General features: G+C 35.5%; 1 protein-coding gene across 1 annotated transcript in view; it reads left to right on the plus strand.

The window, feature by feature from the left end:
* Window positions 1-13,625: 13,625 nt before the first annotated feature.
* Window positions 13,626-21,808, plus strand: part of htr2aa (5-hydroxytryptamine (serotonin) receptor 2A, genome duplicate a) — a 34,825-nt gene continuing 26,642 nt past the window's right edge. The window contains exon 1 of the mRNA XM_065251352.2: window positions 13,626-14,452. Within this exon, the coding sequence (XP_065107424.1) occupies window positions 13,996-14,452 (457 nt within the window). The 5' untranslated portion in view covers window positions 13,626-13,995. The remainder of the gene's footprint in view (window positions 14,453-21,808) is intronic.

A 21,808-nucleotide genomic window follows, 5' to 3' on the forward strand; every position in this document is an offset into this window, starting at 1 on the left:
AATAGTATAATTTTTTATAGTTTTTGATGCATTTTGAAATGTCTGTTTTTACAAAATGCCACAGAAATATGACTAATTGTAAGGGTGTTTGTCTGTGTTTGTTTGTGTGTGTGTGTGTGTGTGTGTGTGTGTGTGTGTGTGTGTGTGTGTGTGTGTGTGTGTGTGTGTGTGTGTGTGTGTGTGTGTGTGTGTGTGTGCGTGTTTGTGACTTTGTCTTTTTGTGTGTGTCTGTGTCTTTATGTGTGTGTAAGTTTTACTGTGTCTTTGTGCGTGTGTGTGAGTCTGTGTTTGTGTGTGTGTGTATGTTTGTGGGCACGCACACACCTGTGTGAGTATTTTACATCTTTGTTTTGCATCTCTGGCTGTTGTTTTGCCAAATTCTGTAAAAAATGCTCTCTGTGGCAGTCTTACCTTTGTGTGTGTCTGTTTGTGTGTGTGGGTGATTGTGCATGTGTTTCTATATTGCATTTGGGCTCTAGTACCAGGCCTACCTTTCTGTGTTAAAATTTTCAGATTTATTGTGGATGCATTGATTTTATTTGATGAATAACAAGAAAAAAAGTATTTTTTTGCATTTCCCATTCATTTCAATTGGGGTCATTTTTACCCCCAAAGGGCCTCTTTTGGTGATTTTTTTACACCTCTTTAGAACGACCGAATCAAGCATAGTTTTTTATATGAATCTTAACAGATAATCTGTAAAGTCATAAAATCTTATTCCACTGAGATGAAGGGAGCCATGTTTTTTAACCAATTAAAAGTGGCTTGGGGGTAAGATTGACCCCAAGGGACTTATTAGGGTTAATGTTCGCAGTTCTATGCCAACTGCCTTAGTCGAACACAGACTTTCATGTGTTAGTTTGCGCTTATTTCCATGTGTGATGTTCATCTTTCACACCCGGAGACAATTGCACATGAACAAAACGATAGAAACTGTGGTTAAGGCAATGAACAAAAACTACCTTTGCTGATCTTTTTTTGCTTACGCCGTTTATAGCCTGGTACAAAAAGTGATTTTTGGTCTATAGTTTGCCCTTAATGACAACTGTGAGGGGGGTCAATTTTTTGTATTTTATCCTTTCAACTCATTTTGTGATTTTCACAAAAGTTTCAAAAAATGCCTTCCATGAAAATGTTCTTCTAGAAATATATAAACATACAAATATATCAAATAAAAGAATAGACCCTCTGCTTTCAAACAAACAAAACAGGGAAAAAGAATTGTCATGCTTTCTTCATGTTTTCTCTTTTCATAACCTCTTAAATATGGATAGGTTTCTTCAAAAATACCACATTTTGAGCAAAAAGCTTATTTGTAAAGGAATTTTGTTTGAGATCAGATTCAGAACGATTATCAAAACATACATGGAGTTTAAAATTAGATAAAAAAAATTGGATAATAGTGGAAATACAGATTATTGTCAAAATGTATCAAGAAAGCGTCATTGGCAGGGAAATGTTTTCTCTTAATTGACAAAAAATATCGTCAATGGCGGGGAAATCATAATTAAGACCGTAATACTGAATTAGGCCTGCATAATTTAAAGCGTGGCCAGTTGAGTGACAGGTGAACTGCCAATGCTATAACTATCAAGCTAGGCAGGCACGTTTTCAGCAACCAGGCACCGGCTCCACCCACATCCTGCCTCTTATGTTGCGTTCCAGAGCCCATCCAAACCAGTGGGACGTGGGACTTATCCTTCCTGAAGTGTCCTAGCTCCTACTTCAAGGCGTTCCAGGAATTTGAAGTGGAACGTAAACAGAAAACATGGACGTCCGACCGGTCTTCTTAAGGCTCGTACAGACCACATAACTTTTAAACGTCGGTCCGAACTGTGCAGTTCACACTACACTAAAACATAAAGTTAAACATCTTTACAAAGTGTTCTGGAGCCATTATATAAAAGCGCTGCATGTCGCTTAACCTGGTATACTTTTACCGTATCTTCATGCTAACAGATAATAACTACATAATTTCACGCCATAATAAAAAAAAACAATTACAGTGTCTAAAACAACCCTACAAGCAAAGAAGTACAATTTATAGTCTATTCCTTTAAGTTTTCCTCTCATGACGCTAGACTCTATGGGCGGCGCCATTGTCCTCCGACTTATTTTGCTGAAGTCGGGGTAGGTCGAACTCCCCCGAGTTCGCCGGTAGGAGGTTCCACTTCGACAGGCATTCCAGTGCACTTTTCCTAGTTGGAGGTAGGATAAGTCCTACATCCCACTGGTTTGGATGTGCTCTGGAACGCAGCATTAGCCCATTTTCAATTATCCGCTAGTGATGCGTAATGACGAGCCGCCAAGATGGCGACTGCGCCCTCCGTCAACTACTGGCTTCAAAAAAGCTCTTCACAAACCCATTGGTGATGATGTCACTGATACTACATTCATATTTCTTACAGTCTATGCCATGCTTTTTGCTACAGCAATTTAAGGCTGAAATAGGTCTCTGCAGCATGGTTGCCATGTCTGCAGTCTCCTACTGCATTGGACTAATTTTAAACTGTTGCTCTTAATCTTAAGGTAAGATAATTTTGTTTATGGAAACACTGTTTACACAATTTAAGGTAAGATAATTTTGTTTATGGAAACACTGTTTACACAATTTTTTCAGGGAAAAGTGTGTAATGCATAACAGTGACTGTAAAATATGTATTTTAGGTACGTAAGTGTCACTGGCCAGTGTTTGAACTGCAATTAGAGTTGATTTGTTTGATCATTATCAGTAAGCAAATTGTAATTATAGTACAGTTACTGTGAGGTTATTATACTGTAAAACTAAGCTAGAATAAGGGTATTATACTGTACAATGATCACACTGTATCATACTGTAAAACACATCTACATACAACTGCAAAGAGCAAATACAATGAAAATTCTAACAGTGTGTGTTTTAGTGTCTGAAAGAGATGGGCAGAAGACAAATCGATACGGCTATTTTTTTCTGATTATTCAACATCATGTACAGCCCTAGAGAGAAGGTAACGGGAAATGTTTTCAATAACATGCAGTGCGATGTCCATGCCTTCAGAGAAGTACAGACAAAAGCAAGATCTTTCTCCTGAACAGGGTTTAAAAACCCACAAGCTAGAAAAGTGTGTGCACATTTTCAAAAGTTTATTCTGCACTTTTTTTATTAAACAGTTCAATAAAGTAGTAGTTTTAAAAATATGAATCATGTAGTTGACATCATAATAGTTATTAGGGTTGACATGTCTGGCTGCGATCTAAAAACATTCCACGACTTTGGGCTCATTTTGTGTTTAATGTTATGATTGTGTGTGAAAATCTTACACGCTGTCTCGTTTTATTTCATATATAGTTGATGTTCCTTTTATTTTATGTTTGTTAATGTAACATAGCATGTAGATAAAATTTTATTTATATCAACAATATGTTCTGAGATTAACAATGGCTAGCAAATTGCGTGTATTCATTTCTGGAGTCTTTTTAACACTTGTTAAATATGCTATGCATCAACTACATATATTTTTTTCTGAACTGTGATGATGAGGACTTAATGTAACGAATTAAGAATGATATTATTTTCTCAAAGGTTCATATGTACTTGCATAAATGTTTGTAGAATGATGACTTTTACACATAACTCTGTCTTCAATTTCCTACACCGTCTTCATAGATTTTCACCTGTTCAACCGTGTAATCTGGGTCGTTCATCTGTATGTCACCAGGCATCGCTGTAATGTGGTTTGGCATCTGTGTCTGCTGTAAAGAGGAAAGCTTACGGAGGAATGAGAGAGTAGTCATCCATCACTGGAGACCGGTGACACGAAACAGCTCAACGACAACCATTAAAAATCAAAGACTGTAAGTTATTTATTTATTTATTGTTATCAGACAGAGACAGGTGAAAGGTTATCTGTACAAAAAAAATGGTCATTTATTAAATGATGGATGTTGGCAGGACATTTTGTTTTTAAAGGTCAGCTTAGACACAGTGTGTAAATTATGGAAGTTTATAGAAAACATAACCAGACATTCAACCAGTAGACATTTTTTTACAATTTAAAGTTTCTAAAAAATGGAATTACTATTCCTAATTACTTTATTAAGTATATAAACTGGCTTCTGAGATTTATTTCTGTTGGTCGAATGTTTTTCACCTTAATATCAGATTGACTTCAGAATAAGAAGTCAACAGTGGCATGGCATCCAGCTGACCGGATGTCACATTAACTATGTCCATATTCACACCTTAGCTCAAAAGACACCACTTAAACACTTCCATACCCCTGAGCACCATGAGATATGACAGACTTTCTCCAGGAAATACTTTGATGTTCAGACTGAGCTGAGCACTGAAGTCCCTCAGCATCAATTCACATCTTCTAACAGTTTCTGTAATAAAGACCTCTCTGGGCCTTTCACTTCACTTTATAGTGCTTGTCATGTCCAAGGTTATACAATTTCTTGAAGCTTCAGGGGGACCACAAAATATCAGTATTTGTAAAATTGTGCCTGCTGAGTTTTAGATGGACTAGTCTAGTGTGTTCACTGGCAATTTAATGCATAATGGCAAAAAGCACTGGCTTGATTTGATTGGTTAGCTTTAGACAACTTCAGGGAGAAGATATTATATCAGTCTCCCTTGAAATGGAAATTTTATGTATAGGGTTAATACGAGTGCTTTGGAGGACACTGCATTTGCCAACTTCTGTCAGATTAATGGAATTCAATGTTTTTAATTGTTTGAGACTTAGTTGCAGGTTAACTAACGATACACTATCAGTTTTTTATAATATTATTTTCAATATATTATACGATTTTCAATGCCAATGTATTATTTTAGTATAAGTGCAGATTAAACCTTTTCAAGCACATAGGTTTGTCTTTTTCTGTATAAGGGGACAGTGCTTGTGAGTTAGACTTGCAAGGGTCTGGCTAGGCAAGACCACTACTATTTATTTTCTATTGATTAACTGTAATAAAGTTAATGACATGGTTTAAAGTAATTCTGGATCAGGGAAGGTGTCCAGATGTCCACTTCTGATTTGGCGAATGCTCTTTTGTCTCATGGATGTACACATTTATTTGTTCATTTGGCATTTCTTTGTTGACTAAGCAGTCAAATGGCAGCAAGCTGGGATGCTGCGAACACAGAAGGGTTTTGCAAACTGGCCAAGATTTTTAAACCATGAATTAATTCGTTTTATAAAACCAGGGATTCATCTACAAAATTAGTCTTTTCAAAGCAAATTTGCCTAAAAATGTTTCTCCTTCAAAAGGCAAGTTTAAAGGTTAAATACTTCATTATAAATGATGTTTTTTTAAATGCAGCAAATACATAGTAGGTAATAACTGTGACTCACTGAGTTCAGGGACTGACAGAAAAATGGAATTTAATAATTTGACTAAAACAGGTGCACAGAAGTGGCCTTCATTTTACCATGTGGTACTGTAACTGTGTGATTAAGGCATGGGAGGCATTGTTATATGAATTACTGCTGAAGGACATTGTTGAAAAAAGTGGCAAGAATGTTTTTGTGATAAAGTTCTTGTAGCCCAAATGGTAGAGCATTGCATAAGCAGCACAAAAGATCTTGAGTTTGATCCCAGGGTACTGTAGGGGAGAGCGGGGCACAAGCTAACGCTTTTTGGTTTTGGCTCATCGTTCAAAAAATATTTAAGTTTGATTAATTATATTTTTACACAAGCAACACACACATCTCTGCTACAAATGAACATTTGAAGTTTGTTTCTAGTACTTACAATTCTTGGACAATTACACCAAATGTGACAGAAGTGCAAACGTTACAACTTACCCCATAGGTGGGGTTAATTGTAACAGGCAGGGGGTTAGTCGTAACACTTGATAAAAATTAAGTTCAATACTTTTTTGTCTATATACTTAAAGTGGATATTGTTTATATATCTGTCTATAATAGACAGGTATCCACACTGTATTCATTCATCAAGCCCTTTTCTAACAATAGTTCAATTATAAATGGATACAAATGTGTAAATATGTGAGAAAACGCAGCACAATTTTGACAAAATTTTTTTTATATGTGACCCAGTCTGTAAAAATCATACTACAGTTTCAAAATCACATTCTGACATAATGAGCATCAAAGTCTGATTTTAGCCATTCATTTCAGTATGATTTCAATCTTTGACGTGACCTTATTCAATCAATAATAAAGTTATGAACAAAAATTTGACACATGATACATTTGACACATGATTTTTGATAAGACAGGTACATTTTTTTTGTTGGCAGCCAGCAATCATTCGTGTGTAGCCTATTTAAAACAACGGCAAGAATTACGCTCACGTTAGCGGTTTTCATATCGTAAGTGCTGATGGGTAAGTTGTAACAAAGCGTTACAATTAACCCTGCAGGGTCAAAATATTTTCAAGCCCACCAAAAACGTTGCTAAGAGCTGCAGACATATTTCAGACAGTTTTAGTCAACAAGGCACTGATGAATATGACATAGCATTGGATTTGGTATCTTACACACCCAACTTAGAAACCGAAAAAACATATGATGAAAAAATTTACTTACATGCCACAAAAAAACTCGTACATCAATAACTCTCTGGAAAAACATTATACATTTCCAATAATTTGCGGGAGATCGTCTTTTGGCAGCGTGATAAAAATATATAGAGTAAACAGTCCGTGTTACAACTAACCCCACGTTAGTTTTTGCCCCATGCACCCCTATATCCTGTACATAGCCTACTGATGCAAATGTAAAAAACTGTCGCTTTAGATAAAAGCATCTGACAAATGCAAACATGTAAATGTGATAGAGTTATAAGCACGGGAGTCAGAATTGACAGCAGGTACAAACAATGGAATGCTTCGGCATGAAGAAAATCACAGATGAACCGCAGCTGTTACAGGCAATTTTAATGGTGCAGTTTGCCTTCCATAAATGAAGCAATTTCAATCTTGGGAGTTACTGCATAATCATTTGTTGACTTGCTTGATAGTTGTGATTTTATTCTTCAAAACAAATTAAGTTTTTTTGTGTTTTGATTGCTGTCTAATGAAAATGTTGCACAGTGCAGGTTCGTATGTTCCATTGCTGGACGAATTGGACAATGTTAGCACATTATGTGACATCTGTGGCAGGCAGACAAGCGATGCAAGAATTGTATTAACATTCCACTTTTCTGAAGATAGACATGCACACAAAGTCCTTATCCATGAAACCCCACTCCATTTTTTTTGGTTTTGCATATTTTCTGATTTGTTCCTTTGAAGACATCAATTTTATAACATGTCTGCTACATTTTCCTCTCAAATTGTACAATATAATTGAGAGTGTATCTAATTTGTCCAAGGTATGTATGTGCTTTTTTTCAAAGAAGAGACAATGAATGTTAAGTGTGATTTCATTGTATTCTATAATAAAAACAGACAAAAGACAGCTAAACATTAACATAGCAAAGGCTCACATCCAAAGAGCCTCCGTCTCTTTTTCCCTATAGATTTTACCTTTGTTGGCCGTTTGGATGCTGTTAGTATATTTCATAAAGTTGAAAAACTATTGAGCATGAAAAGAAAATGAGAAAAGACGTGTATTTTAATAGAGATGTCAACAAGTAATGCAAAGTGAAATTATGTTCATTAGCTCTTTGAAGAGACGTTAACTAATCCATTTACTGAGAAGTTGTTTTTTGAAGTGTTTTTAAATGGAAGTTAAGAGCATAGAGGTAGCGGGATGGAGCTGATATAAATCATGTGACTCTTACAGCTCACATATCTACTGTATACACATGCACTTACTTACGTCATTGCACATAAAATATAAAAGAAAATATGCTGTCTGTCTATAAAACAATAAAATCCACTTAGTTACTTGCATTCTTTTTAATACATTTTGCAGTCTTACATATTATTACATATTAAAAAAGAGGAAAAATCAGAAGATGATTCACATGTTAAATAAGAACAGATTGGTGCAACAAGAGGTGTTAACTGAGATTGATTGTTTATATTTATCCACAACATACATAAGTACACTCACAGATGAAGGTGATGATGGGTAATGCAAAGCAAACAAAGAAGATGAGCATTATGTAAGAGCTGAACTGGCTTTGAAATCTGAAATCTCCATTGTGGTGACTGTGATTATGATATTTGATTTTGAATGATTACAGAAGGAAGATAACTTCAGCTGTCAACAGGTCTGGAGACTGATTATTTCAGTAATGTAATAAGGAAGAATAATTTTTTTGGTTGATTTCTTGGTTTATTCTGGTTGTTTTATACACAATACTGTATATAAATACAAGTCTTGCTTCTGGAGATGCATGCAGAATTTATACACCTGTTTATTTTATTCAGGCAAATCATTATCTAAACTCTGCAGGTGTTTAAAACTAGCTGTGCTCAAACATAATAATAAGGAAATCAGTGGTATGCAAACATTTTAAAGATGCCTTTGTAATACATTTTGAATCGTTATTCAAATTTGTTGCGGTTTTCGGAAAATGATGTGGGACTGCTGCATTATAAGAGCCAACGGCAACAAAGGATTATTTTAGGCTTCAGTCATACATCATTCTGAATCCTTTCTATACAAGCCTTAAAGTGGCCAGACTGGTCTCACTTATTTATAAAAAGCATAAAAAATGTACACTTTAAAAATGCTGGGTTATTTTCAAACCCAAAATTTTGGATGAACCTAACCCACTGGGTTGTAATAAAACCTTTGCTTGAATGTTTCAACACAAAATGCTGGGTTATTTTAACCTATTGTTGGGTCAAATATAAACAATCTGGGTTCATTTAACCCATCGGGTGGGTTTGTCTCTTTTTAACACTGGGTTGAAAATAACAGCATTTAGAATGTGTATGTGCTACTCAGTACATTTGCTTTAGATTTTTATGAAGATGTTGTGGCATTTAGGACAAACAATTCTGTTTCTTGTTTGTGCAGATGGCTTTGTTGCCTTTTTTTCCGAGTCTTTGTCCTTGTCTGTTCAAGTGCTGAGCATCTGAATGGTAATGAGCCTCTGATAGGTCAAAAACAGGCAACAATGTAATTATCCATTGGTTTTCTCATTCACTGTATCCGTGGTTAGCAACAAAGCCTTAGTACGGCAACAACTAACAGTTAGTGGCACAGGTGAGTTTTTATATCTGTGCTGAGGGTAAACAGTCTAACAGATCACATTTCCATTATCTACATTATTGTGAGCAAGATAAAAATGAAAAAGACTCAAATAACTTTTAATGCGAAGATAAAATCAGTCCCACAGATTGGAATAATTGGAATAATGAAATCATTGCTGTATCACTATCATCACTGATAACAAAGTAATTCCTTATTAAAACAGATAAACAGACATTTTCTACCACTGCTATTGATCTAGTAATCAGCTTGTCTCATTCTGTATTCTATTAGAAAAAATGTTATTGCACAACGTTTGCCAAATTACAGAAATAGTTTAGAAATGAGGTGAGAAGAACATGCAGCTGAAAATGAGATGAAACGTATTCATTATTGCTGTCTGTAATTTACATTACATTTTGGCAAGATGCTTTTATCTAATGTGACGTACAGTACAGTGCATTTAATGTTTACATAGAACGTTTTTTTTTTTGGGGGGGGGGGTAGATCCCACGACATTGAAACTGCACAACCAATCCTCATCCAATTAACCCTATGATGCTCATGATGAAAATACAGACTAAAGACTGTTATAGTGTGGAGATAATGTGGTAAATGGTAACAACATCATGCACGGTGCATGGTACGGTTTGGTTTGAGATTTTTGCAACAATAAATTAAATTATACATCATTTTAAGCATTAACTTAGTACATTACTGGATTGTTTTCAGGCCTGATTTGGTAGCGCTGTCATAAAAAAATCCTGTCTGCATGAATATAATAGGTGCCTCTAGGCCAGTAGAAACAGTGGCTTCAGTATATGTTTTGCTAAAATTGGCTCATGAAGAATACACAGAGGGCAAGTTTAATGTCATCGTGTGACATTAAAGTCTGGATGAGGGGGATTTTAATGACTGTTGTGATTCATTTATGTTTTAGAACAGTAAACAGGAAAAGTAAAATATCAACACTTACACCACGGCGTGTTGAATGCTTTATTCTGATTGGTTGAGAAATGTCCTATGGGTGTTAGGACTTTTCAATAACTGCACACCTAACCTTTAAAATGTCTTAAAAATAGGCACCAGAGCAATATTTTTGGTAACCGTGGTATAAGCGTAATAATTGACTCCAGTCCTTTGAATTATTCGAAAATAATGCACACCTGAGGTGTAACGGGCGCATAACCACCTTGGGTGTGCATTATTTTCTTATAATTCAACTGCCTGCCTGTTGTCAATTATTCCTTACTCAATTGTTGGTTACACTGAATTTAAAGTTGTTCATGTTACAGTGTAATTATGCATTTAAAGGTGCAGTGTGTAATTTTTAGAAGGATCTCTTGACAGAATGCAAAATAATATACAAAACTATATTATCAGGGGTGTATAAAGACCTTTTTATAATGAACCATTATGTTTTTATTACTTTAGAATGAGAAGGTTTTATCTACAAATCGAGGGTCCCTTTACGTGGAAGTCACCATTTTGTGCTTCTATGTTTCTACAGAAGCTTAACGGACAAACTTTTTTACTAAGTGGGTCATTCTATGAAAATGGTGGCTTTTTGAACAGACAACTTTTTAAAAATGTAATTCTTTTTTTATACCAAAACTTATAGTCAGATATAGTTAACCTCTTAACATTATAAATCAACTTAAATGACAGCTTAATGTATTTTTATATTTTTACTACATTACATAAAAAATGCTTGTGCTGCTTTTTTGTCACTGGTGTTACCTATATTTTAGGTGACAATTCAGGCTTCCCAGAATGTAATTTGACCATTTAATTTGCAATGCGGTAACACCAGTGACGCAATGTAACACCAGTGATGCAAAGTGAAACCAATGACAAAAGGAAAGCAATATTGCGTGTTTACAATATTAAAACAGTAATGAAATGCTAACAAGTCTTTATTAATATAATTTTTTAGGCTTTTATTAAACCTTATGTTGATAAAAAGTTAGTGGTGTTATTGATTGTCACTGGTGTTATCGTCATGTCACTGGTGTTACCAGCAGCAACAGTAACACCAGTGACGATAACACCAGTGACAAATCTGCAGACACAATGGCATATCTAAAATTGCGGCCACAGTTGCTCAAACCACACTTCTTAAATTGTAAATAAATCACTTAATCATGCAATTTGAAAAATTATATTAATAAAATTTTGTTTCCCCTTACCATAAACTGTAGTAACACCAGTGACACATCTTAAGTCTTCGCATGAAATTATTACATTATTTATCAAATTGCTAAAAGATGAGGAGAGAGTGCCCACCCACCTTGTGCTTTTCAAAACAGCCATGCCTACAATGAATGTTTGACCCTGGAAGAAGTTGGCAAGGATGTTGATTTTTTTCAAAGTGATGGTTTTTATAAATTGTAACATCAGTGACATGAAATTCAGGGACAGGTATTCCCTGTAAATTATTTATAATATTTAGTTAATATTTTAGTTTTTTAAGTAGTCCACTAAATAACTGTACTACTTATCTTTGTATTATGACATTTAAAGGGGGAGAATAATATATTTTTTACCTCAAAATATGTCACTAAACCATGACTCTTGACCCGAGGGACAAGCCAATTTCATGGTACTGGCCGTGTTCTACAATATATATAAAAATGGTTTGCAAAATAGCTGTGTTACATATGTTTTTTTAATAATAAAACACTTCAATTAAAACAAAAAACATATATATAGCGCCGCCATCTTAGTCGCATCCGCATTCAGGATGAGAGCTTACGCAGCCTACAGAGGCTACTCTGCTGTTGCTCTGTGCCCCCGCCCTCCGAATTTGTCATACGTCACTAAGAAAAGTGCGTACACTACGCTAATATTCTCTCCTGAATACAGAGGAGTCTAAGATGGCGGCGCTACCGGAAGGTATTTATTTTCGTTAATAAAGTTTTAAATATGGATATTTCTACAACAACACCGCACGGATTACCCTCAGAAGACCTTTGTTTATCATCCTGGAGCCGTTTGGATTTATTTTGTGAAGGATGGACGCACTTTTTTTGGACTTGAAGGTCGTGGACCCCGTAACATTACATTTAATCAACTGAAAGATCTAAAACATTTTCTAAAATATCCGAAAATGTGTTTGTCTGAAAAACAATGGACATATGCAACTCGGACAGCTTGGGGGTGAGTAAATCATGGGTTTAATATCATTTTTGGCCGAACTATTCCTAAGTACTGAGTAATAATGATTAACATTAAGTAATAACCATATAGGGGTTTGGTAAATTGCATGTAATTATGGATAATTAACTGTTAATACTATAATAATTAAATATAACTTGTAACAAAAACACTGTAAAAATAAAGTTGTAAATTTACCCAACTGTCTATTTTTATGTATATATTTAGTGGATTATTTTTTTAAGTAAAAGTCATGAACCTTCCATTTACATACCTTTTTTTTAATTTACAATTACAATTTTTACATGACATCGGTAAAATTACACAGCACACAGCCTACACATTTGTATAGACTAGTTTAATATGATCAGTTACTAGAATGTCAAAAATGTTTCAGAATTTTTTTTATGACAGAATTGTATTCTTTTCTCGCTCTTCCATGGTAGCTTAGTTGTAAAGATATATTTTTATATTCACCAAGGCTACATTAATTCATTACATTCATTTTGGACTAAATGTATGTAATTTTTTTTCTTTCGTGTTTCAATGAACCGAAGTGCTTTGATAGTATTGAATGTAATGGATAACATCGCTGTTCTGTATAAAATAATTCAAAGGTCCATTCAATCATCTTTTTATTAACAAAAAATTAATAACAGCATTTGTGTTTGGTGTCCTCTTTAATGATGTCATGTATAAATCTCTCAGCATGCTCATTAGAAGCTGAGGCGCAATTATCCCTGAGCTATTGATAGTCAACATCTGATTCATTTATTACTTCCACAGAAACACATGCTTGCGTGCACAGCATGATACACTTTTAATATAACACTATACTGCAAAGGCATGTCACACACATGCACACACACAAAACACAGAGTTCACACATAAACCCATGATTCTACAAAACTGTCAGGTTACATGTACAACAAAGGAAGACATGAGAGCGCTGGGGGAGAGAGAGAAAGCATGGCTGATTTATTGTTTTGTTTGTGAGTGGATCCGTTGTTACTTTCTGTAACAATATTTGTCTGAATGTTTCATTAAATGACATTTAAATGGGCCTTAAGCCGTTGTACTGTGTGTATTTGTGTATATTGCCTGTCATGTTAAATGAACTCCCTGCTTCATCTCGGTACACACAGGTGAAGAAAAAAGAAGCAACACCAGAGGAACTTTCACTAAACCCATGACTCACACCTCTCTCTCTTTCTTTCTCTCTCTCACTCTCTCTCTCTCTCATTTCCTCAGCACAGCTGGCTTGAATAGAATGATCACTGGCTTGAGGAACACCAGAATCTCCAAGCTCCACACACAGTCAGGGAGAGCAAAAGAGAGAGAGAAGAGAGAGAGAGAGTGAAGAGAGAGAGTGCGTGCGCTCGACTATCAGGTCATCCAGCTCATAAAATCAGTTGTGTTCAGACTGGCAAAACAGCGAGGAGAAGATTTTACTTAACAGACAGAACAAACAAACAGTGCTTACAGAAATGCTTGGATTATGGAAACATCACTCCTTCTCTTATATTTTTCATATCCTCTGCTTTTTTGATGATAGAAAAAGACACACGTTGAGTTTAAAGCTGTAGCAGGACTTCAGAAGTACATCTACACAAGACAGAATGAAACGAACATCTGAGCGCATGCTTTCATGAAAGATGCCATGAGAGAAAGAAGGACACCTCACTCATCTTGTGACTGAACTTGCGAGGTAACACACTTATGTGCATTTTGCGAGTCTTTAAATGATAATCAGGGACATTATGAACTTGCATGCCAACATTTCAAAACTCGTGCCAAAAACCTCTTCAAATTCTTTTGACGCCTGGACGTCCAGCCCAGACAACATCCTGGGTCATGCGGTCCATAACAGTTCGATTGGCTGTAACAGAAGCTTGGCTGAAACAGAAGCATCTATCTTTCTTAATCTATCAAGCAGTGGAACTTCCAGCGAATGGACAGAATGGCAAAGGTGCAATGCAGAGACAAACAAGCAGGAGTTAGTTCGGAAAAACTGGGCTGCATTATTGATTTTGGTTGTGGTTATTATTACGGTGGCTGGGAACATCTTAGTAATCATGGCTGTCAATCTAGAACGAAAGCTGCAAAATGCCACCAATTACTTCCTCATGTCACTGGCAGTGGCAGATATGCTACTGGGACTTCTGGTCATGCCTGTCTCCATGGTGACCATTGTGTATGGTGAGTCTGCTTTGATTTTGATTACACTATTAGGTGACTGATGAGCAATTTTTTGTTTTATAAATGTGTGTTGATATATGTACCTTTTATGAACGAGTGTCATGTGACATTTTTGTTTTATATTGATAAGCAGACATCGGTTGAGCTGTGGAACAACAGTCTGTTTGTGTATGTAATGTGCCAAGACAACTGGGCAAGTGTTGTATTAAGACAAAGTATGCTTAGTGTATCTTTTCCTTCACTGTCAGAAATAAAGGTACAAAACTGTACATTTTCTGTCACTGGGGCTGTACCCTAAGTTTTCGTTTGATACATTTACAGGAATACAAAACAGAATATACAATTTTGGGTCGATTACCGTACCTTAAGGATCTACATTGTTAGAAAAAAGTCAAAATTTGTACCCTATGTGTCAGTGGGGCAGCACCCTTTAAAAAGGTAATTGTATGGACCATTAGGTACAGATATGTAAACATTTAGTACTAATATGTACCTTTGAGATACTAATATGTATCTTTGAGGTACTAATAAGCTCTCTTTGATCCCAGAATGTACTTCTGAGGTACTAAAATGAAATCCTTAGGTGCAAAGCTGTACTTTTTGAAAGGGTACAGCCCCAGTGACAGAAAAGGTACAGTTTTGTACCTTTATTTCTGAGAGTGTTCAGTGTGTTTTTAATTTTTGCATTGACTTATGCATTTACATTTTTTCCATTAACCCAAGTTTCCATTACCCCAAAAAAGTAAAAAATTTAAGTGCTAAGAATAAACAAACAAACAAATAAAGGCTATATTAAATACTATAATTGCATTAATGTTATATAAGCAATATAATTGCATTTAAAAATTTAGATTTTTTGCACCCTGAGATTCCAGATTTTCAAAAAGTCTATAAAATATAGTCCTATCCTAACAAACCATACATCAATGAAACGTTTATTTATTCAGCTTCCAGATGATGTGTAAATCTCGATTTAAAAAACTGACCCTATCACTGGTTTTGTGGTCCATGGTCACATATAATTCAGTTTTAAATGTCATATGAATATTACAATTAAATATAATTAAATAACATTTGAAACAGTACATGCAAAGTTTTGATGACCAGTATGCAGCATAGTTATGCGATCTTACGGTGCGGCATATTTATATTTTTCATCAAAGTGTAGGAATTTAATTAAATGAGCCATTTAAAAGATGTTTCATATTATGCTGATAATAATTTTCTTTCATTCCTTATACGGATAATTTGAGGTCAAGTAAGATGCAATACCTAGATAAGTCTTGTATACTGCACATTTGCTAAATGATTTTACATGCACTGCCTATTTTAATTTATGCAAAATAATAATTTACTTACTTTTTATTCATAGAAATAATAATAATAGTGTTAGTAGTTGCTGTTAAAAAATTAAAGAGAAAATATTCCAGGATTTCCTAATGTACAGTAGCTTTAGTATTGCCTAAATAAATACTTAATAGCTTTTATACTCATTTTGGCTCAAAACAAACAAATGACAAATAGATTTTTAGTTAAATACATTTTATATGAAAGAAGTGTTTATGCACTGATTTGTATGTTATGAAGCCAATATTTCATTACATTTTTTAGTATTGGTAATGATTATTTAATGTTCCACATCTTGTGTTTAATTTGGTTTAATTCATTATCTATTTTGTTTCAAAAGTAAATTGTTATTTGTGTACCTGAAGTGGGTGTCATAATTGATCATTAGTGGTCTGGTACTGACAAATTTATTTTAATGCACACTGCTGGCAGGGTGAGACTGTAGACGATTTTAATTGCTGGTGCAATTTTTTAATGAACCCAACATCATGAAAAATGCATCAGTTGGTTTAATACAAATAATTACAAAGCTTTGATATGAACTTGTTGTGTTTGAAGATGCATTAAAGAGGGAATTAGAAAGATGGTTTTATGAAGAAGCTTGACAGTGAAATGTTTTTGTGACGTGTCACGCTGTACTTCAGAAAGTTGTCACTGTGTCACAGCAGTGGTTTTGAGGAACTCGTTCTCTTCTTCTCTACCCCTTCTACATTTGCATTGTTGCATTAGTATTATTATTTAGGTTCTGGATGTGAATAAATGTAATGTCGCTGTTTCTAGTCACATATAACAGCTGAAACCTCTTTAGCATTGAGGTGTGTGAGTGAGCAGAATGACTCTTGCCGCTTTTTAAATGCGCATGTTGAATAGACAGACAAAAGAAGAAATTAAATGCGGTGATGTGGATGGAGAATTTAGGGAAATTGTGTAATTATTTTCTGCTGGTTGAACTCTAGATTGATGCTATTCATATTCACTAGATGCAGGTGAGACTTTGCAACCCTTCACCTGTATTCCTGTGAAGCATTCTGTCTTTGTTTCCTGAATGCTTGAATTACTCTGGGTTTCAGTTGTACAGGAAGAATGACAATATTTCGGTTCCATTTTGTGCACCTTTTGTTTTGCCAGTTAATTGACTTAATTAAACTCGTTCTCCTTTTGTTTGATTGTTGAGTCATCTTCTGTCTGTGCCTCTATCTTCTCTCTCGTAATATCTCACGCACACACACATGCATGCACGCACGCACAGACTCTTTCATAGTTGCAGTAGATTTAATACTGAGACAATGTTATTAAACCATTCCTGTTAAACTATTACATAAACCTGTTGACAATATAATATTGTGTTAGCTAATGCAGCAGTGTTTTAAACTTAACTTTATTCTGTTGAACACAAAGGAAGATATTTTAAGCAATGTTTGCAACCATACAATTTTTGAGCACCATTGGTATTTTTTCCTACTGTGGATTTCAGTGGTGCTCCTGCTTGCTTACAATATCTTCATTTGTGTTCAGCAGAACAAAGAAATGTATACAGGTTGAGAGTAAGTAAATGATGGCAGAACTATCATTTTTGGGTGAACTATACTGTTCCTTTAAATCATACATTTTAAAGAGAAGCATGCTGGTGCTTTTCTAAGCAATCAGACTTCCATGGCAGGTGATGAAAATATCATATAAGCTTGCATTAAAGATTTTGGGATCAGCACTGTAAAAAAATTGCTGTAATTATGCAGCTGGTTGCCAGTAACTTACTGTAGAAGATAAAGACTGAAAATATTTCATGTTCATATAACTTTGAACAAACTGTTGCCAGTAAATAACATAAATGTAAAATCTACAGTAAGTTACTGGCAGCTAGTTGCCAGTAATACCAGTAATACTGTAATTTCTACAGAATTTTTTTTACAGTGTATCAGAAAGACTTATGGGTGTATGGGTGGGCTCTGTTGCACTTAGTAACAAACAAGAATACTGTAGCCATAACTTTGCAGCTTTTGCACTGGCAAGCACCACCCACATTTTCATTAGAAAATAGATAAATCTTGTTTACCTCGTTTGAAATAAGCTGCTGAAATGCACTTTTAAATTAAATGATAATCAATGTTTCTTTGAATCGATAATGAGGTGATTCAACAGCCAGCTGGTTTATACTGTGCCAGCAAAAGCCCCATGCGGCCTAGATAAAAGAAGCTAATCACTATAATACTGTGGGGCTGCTTCTCTTCTACAAGACTTTTCATACACAGATTAATCCCTGTAAACAAAGTCAAACCCAGTATACATTTGGGCCACATAATATATTGAACTATCAAAATATCACAGAGGTTCAGATCACACCGCTTGCAATTACTGAATGCTTTTAATAATTAGGTTAAGTATAATAAAAAGAATTTGCAAAGCGACAGGCACAAAATGAGTGCTTGTGTGTGCTCTGATTCGCGCAAGATGATCAACAATCAGAAAGAATGTAAAATGTGTTTTTTAATGTATAATTTTCAGACAACACACACAAAGGATTTAAGGCTGTAACGCTAAATCGCATGTTCCATTAAAAAACCTGCCTAATATTGATTCTGTGTTTCATGGCAGCTTGTGCGTGTAATACGACTCTGTGATCAGTAGGAAGTCCTTATCAATCTAAAATCATTATGAATCTGAGTCGTTTATAACGTGCATTTAAAAAAGCAACACTTGTTAAACGAAATCATTCAAAATATTCTTTAATATCATGAAAATACCTGAAACATTTTGAAGAACGGCGATGTAAATATTCTTATAAACATTTCCTGGAATAGTGTTTGTAATGGTACTTCTTCTGTGGCACAATTGAAGTTTCTGCACGAGAACGCCCCTCTGGCTTTTGGGTGTGCTGGGATTTCACCGTAATTCATTTAAATTCATTCGTTCAGAAAACACGATTAATCATTAAAGCCCTAATTTAAGTAAAACAATTTATTTCCAATGCTATAAGAAAATGTATGCTGACTGTTTTTTAATAAAACTGTTGGTAGCCTAAACCATCTTTAACTTTTATGAAAGGTAACTAGGTAAATTTTACTGACCTGATCACCTGAATTACCAGCAGCTATATCACCCTGTAGCCCAAGACAGCTTGCCCACTGAAGCTAAGGAGGGCTGAGCCTGGTTAGTACTCGGATGGGAGACCACCTGGGAAACCCGGTTGCTGCTGGTGGAGGTGTTAGTGAGACCAGCAAGGGGTGCTCACCCTGTGGTCTGTGTGGGTCCTAACACCCCAGTATAGAGATGGGGACACTATACACTACTGTCAAAAAAGCACCGTCCTTTGGATGAGATGCTAAACTGATGTCCTGACTCTCTGTAGTCGTTAAAAATCCCAGGATGTCCTTTGAAAAAGAGTAGGGGTGTGCCCTGGCATCCTGTCCAAACTTACCTGTTGGCCTACTAATCATCCCCTCATATTAATTGGCTATATTACTCTGTCTCCTCTCCAATAATAAGCTTGTGTGTGGCAAGCGTTCTGGTGCAATATTGCTACCGACGCATCATCCAGGTGGATGCTGCACATTGGGGGTGGTTGAGGAGAATCCCCCTTTCACATGTAAAGCGCTTTGAGTGAAGCAGAAAAGCGCTATATAATTGTAACATTAGGGTTTCCCGCAGCATATTTCACACGGCCGAAATGAGAAAGACGTGGTCCGGACCATCACTGTCTGGAGGATAACTAGCCAGTCGATAAAACATCTCGGAGAATAGCGCAAACGCGCTTCACACCACAAGTGTGCACGCGCACCACACGGACGACATGAGATACAGACGTGGTCCGTCATGTCTGGACTTATGTTTTGGGGTTATTTAAGCCAGCCTGTTATTGTATTAGTCTATAGTTCTTGCAAATATAAAGGAAGTTAGCTGGTGATTTTTGTTGTTTGAGCAACCTGCTAGCTAGGTTTCATGTGCCTGTTGATTTGATATAATTGTTGAGCGCTCTTGCTCACTTTATTTATGTGCATTTGTACATGCTACAGTAGTTCTCCTTTAAGATAATGTCATTAATAGTGGGAAATAAAAAAGTTTTTACAATTTTTGTGCTATCTATCATCGTTCGCCATACGTTCTACAACATCTGCTTCAGTTTGTGTTTATTAACCCTTTAGTTTCACTTCATCCCCCTAGCTATTCCCGTTAGAGGTAAAAACATTTAATTAATTAATAATGTAGTATTTGTTTATTTTTTTGTCATAGTTTCTTCAAAATTAAGTTTTATTTGAGTGTTTTAAAAATAAATATTTTATTTATTTATTTTATTAAAATTTTATTTTTCATGATGAAAATTTTTATTAAAATTTTCATCATGACGCATACGCCCCGCCCTTTGATTGCCACGCCCTCGGCACCACCCGCCCAACCCTACCACCTTAACTAACAAATTTTCTGCGGGAAACCCTGAACATGTTATTATTATACATATTATTATTATTATTATTACTATCCCATTCTCATGAAATGCATATTGTATAAATAGCACACAGTGTGAAAAGTCGTGCAAAAATTCATTTTGCATGCATATGATACGCAAGTACTTCCCGTTCACTTAATACGGCGCATATTTTCATGTCGTTTTATGTATTGGTTTCTCCATAAACCATGGCCACTTGGAGTTAGGGTTAGAATTGGGGTTTCGGTTAGGATGTCACTTTATGTAACAAAAAGTTGTTCTAACCCAAAACCCAAGTGACAATGGTTAAAAAAGACAACAAAATGAGAAAGCAATTAACCATTAAACAACACGAAAAGATGTGGCGTATTAATTAATCAGGGAGGACTGGTGTATCATATACAGGCAAAATTTGCTGTATATATATTGCATGACTTTCCGTACTCCTTGGTATTTATACACAGAGCTATTTTATTTATTTTACCCACATGACAATTTGCGCATCTTTAGCTCCTAGACTTCTAGACAAACATGCACGTTTTTCTCATAAAGACAGTTCGCAGATGTTAACCCAGCTTTACAGACTGCTTGCATCAAAGTGCATTAAAAACTTAATTTGGCACTGTGCAGACCGACTGGTAAATGATATCAAATTAATGCAAGAATCCCTCTGGGCAGCGCGGCGTCAGGTCAAACACATTTTACTATAAACTGCCTTGCCCAGTTGGGGTGGCCAACACTTGCTACACCCCTGTTGGTACAGCATTCTGCTGGGGAAGCCAAATTCATAGTTTTGCTTGAATTAGATGCATCAAAGTGTGATTTCATCATTGATTTCCTTTTAATTTGAGTATCTGACATGACCTTACTCAGTCAACATTAAAGAAATCAAGATTATATTTTCACACAATCTTCTTTACATCATGTAGTATGATTTTATGCAGAAAAAACTAAATCACAAAAATAATTACTTTATCTGGGTTTTCACAGGCAGGGTTACATGGATCTACATGCATACGTGTAAAGTTATTTATTGATGGATGTATACAAAAGGTATCTTGTTTGCCCCAGCCACGCTACTGGATTTAAACATGAATTTATTAAACTTTTTATAAACCTAGTGGTTTCAAATGCAAAGCCCAAAAATATAATCTAAAATGGCATTTTTCTTTGCAGGGCTATAACAGCATGTGCAAGAGAGCTTATATTAATTTAATCTGCCATACACAACAACCCGTTTCATTCTCCGCCTTTACATTATCACCTGTTTTAAGGAAATGTCACTGTAGAGACCATAGGGAACCTACTGTAAGCACAAGAATCAGTCACAAAGAACTGGATAAATACCAATATAAAATCCACTGTATCAGTTTTAATACATTCAGCTCAGAGGAGAGCGGGGAGATTTTTGAAGAGAGTGGAATGACATACGAGCAACCGTCACACAGTCGACAAAGACATCCTAAAATAGTACAGAGGATGTGATAAAAAAGAGAGGGACTCCCATTGAGCCTCTGAATGTGATGACGTACAAGAGACTGTGACGGAGGATGCAGGAGTAATCGATGTCAATGTTTAAATATAGCAAT

Source organism: Paramisgurnus dabryanus, chromosome 15 (assembly GCF_030506205.2).
Source record: "Paramisgurnus dabryanus chromosome 15, PD_genome_1.1, whole genome shotgun sequence".
In the NCBI taxonomy this organism is placed as follows: domain Eukaryota; kingdom Metazoa; phylum Chordata; class Actinopteri; order Cypriniformes; family Cobitidae; genus Paramisgurnus; species Paramisgurnus dabryanus.